General features: G+C 41.0%; 1 protein-coding gene across 1 annotated transcript; it reads right to left on the reverse strand.

Moving 5' to 3' along the window:
- Positions 1–240: 240 nt before the first annotated feature.
- Positions 241–996, reverse strand: LOC124460656. The gene has a single exon (XM_047011928.1). It carries the CDS (start codon positions 859–861, stop codon positions 406–408), a length of 456 nt encoding a protein of 151 aa, XP_046867884.1. The 5' UTR covers positions 862–996; the 3' UTR covers positions 241–405.
- Positions 997–1,684: the final 688 nt, after the last annotated feature.

Genomic DNA, 1,684 nt, shown 5'->3' on the forward strand with positions numbered 1-1,684 from the left:
GACAGGGACATACAACAACAAATACAAGAGAAAGAGAAATGCCCAAAGTGGGGGATAGAGAGCTGTCATGGCAGACCGCAGCTTTTTGTGCCTGTCCAGCAGTTTACACACACACAAATACACTCAAACATACACATACACACACCTGTGTGGATGATGGAGTTGATTGCATTCCATTGTCCGAGTGATGTGCTCACATATTTATTTACAATTTAAATGCAGAGCCATCAGCTTGAAGTTCCTCTACACCTCTTCGACTCCCAATCCCCATTCCTCTCGTCCACTGATCCTGTATTCTATGTGTCTGTGTGTGAGTGTTTCATTTTAATTGGTACAATCAATTGAAAGCCAACAAATGGTGTTAACGCTTAACTGATTTCGCTACCGTCAATCCTCTTCGATTCATTAGCCATTTTTATGCCACTTGATGGACTGCGAAATAAGGCAACGCAGTTTATCCGTTTCCCCTGCATACGGTTCATCTGTGTCTGTCATCGGTTCATCATCATGTGGAAATTTTCCCTCCTTTCTAGGCTTTACGCGTTTTGATCGTGCTGGTGGCCATGGCCATTCAAATAGATTACTCTCCATATCCTTCATTAGACTTAACATTTCTAATTTACGACGTATTGCTTGAACCGCACGACGTTTATCGTGACAGCTATGCCCAGCCACAGAGCCCTCCAAGTTGACTATATCATCGATATTCTCGTAAAGTGTACGATTCTGGATCTCCTCCTTAGCATCATTAGATCGAAACTGTTCCAGATGATTCTCGAGTATACCCATTTTTTGCAGTGCATCCTCTATAATAGTATTTAGATTTATCGTTTGCGACAAACATTCAACAATTTTCGTCATATTGGCTCTCACTATACTCTGCAATTGACTGTAACATTCGTGCAGTTTATTGGCATTTGATTCTTCGTTTGGTTTTGGTGTCACCTGACACCAAACTAAAGTGAGTTGTAGAACAAGAAGTGAGTGCTGCAACCACATTCTATCGACTGTTTCCAACTACAACTCCAGCACTTTGTCGGGGCACGTTTTGCTTTGCAATGTTAATTGATTTTTCCAGCGTGAACAGAACACATTTCAATTTAAAAGGCCAAAAGACAATAGGTAAACAAATTTCCAGGGCTGCCGGACTTCTTTCGATATTTTTATACCATACACCCATAGGGTGAAATGGTATATTAAAGTCGCCAAAATGTATGTAACAGGCAGAAGGAAGCATCTCCGACCCCACAAAGTATATATATTCTTGATCAGGATCAAAAACTGAGTCGATCTAGCCATGTCCGTCTGTCCGTCCGTCCGTCCGTCCGTATGAACACCTAGATCTCGGAGACTATAAGAGCTAGAGCCACCAAATTTGGTATGCAGTCTCGTGTAGTATGTACGCTTATCGAGTTTGTTTCAAATTTTTGCCACGCCCTCTTCCGCCCCCGGAATTTACATAAAACTGTTTTTCTTAAAAAGTATGACAGATAGAGACATCAAATTTGGGTTATATACTTGTTTAGTTAGCGCGCAGAAAATAATTGTTTCAACTTTTCGCCACGCCCCCTTCCACCCCCGGAATTTACATAACTCTGATTTGCTTAAAAACTATGAAAGCTACCGACATTAAATTTGGTATGTAAGCTAGCTTAATAGACGCGCAGATATTGACTATTTAAAA

The sequence above is a fragment of the Drosophila willistoni genome (assembly GCF_018902025.1).
Source record: "Drosophila willistoni isolate 14030-0811.24 chromosome XR unlocalized genomic scaffold, UCI_dwil_1.1 Seg143, whole genome shotgun sequence".
Classification (NCBI taxonomy): Eukaryota; Metazoa; Arthropoda; class Insecta; order Diptera; family Drosophilidae; genus Drosophila; species Drosophila willistoni.

Excerpts from the sequence above, each read along its gene's own strand:
- LOC124460656 (XM_047011928.1), bottom strand. The coding sequence starts at position 861 with ATGACGAAAATTGTTGAATGTTTGTCGCAAACGATAAATCTAAATACT.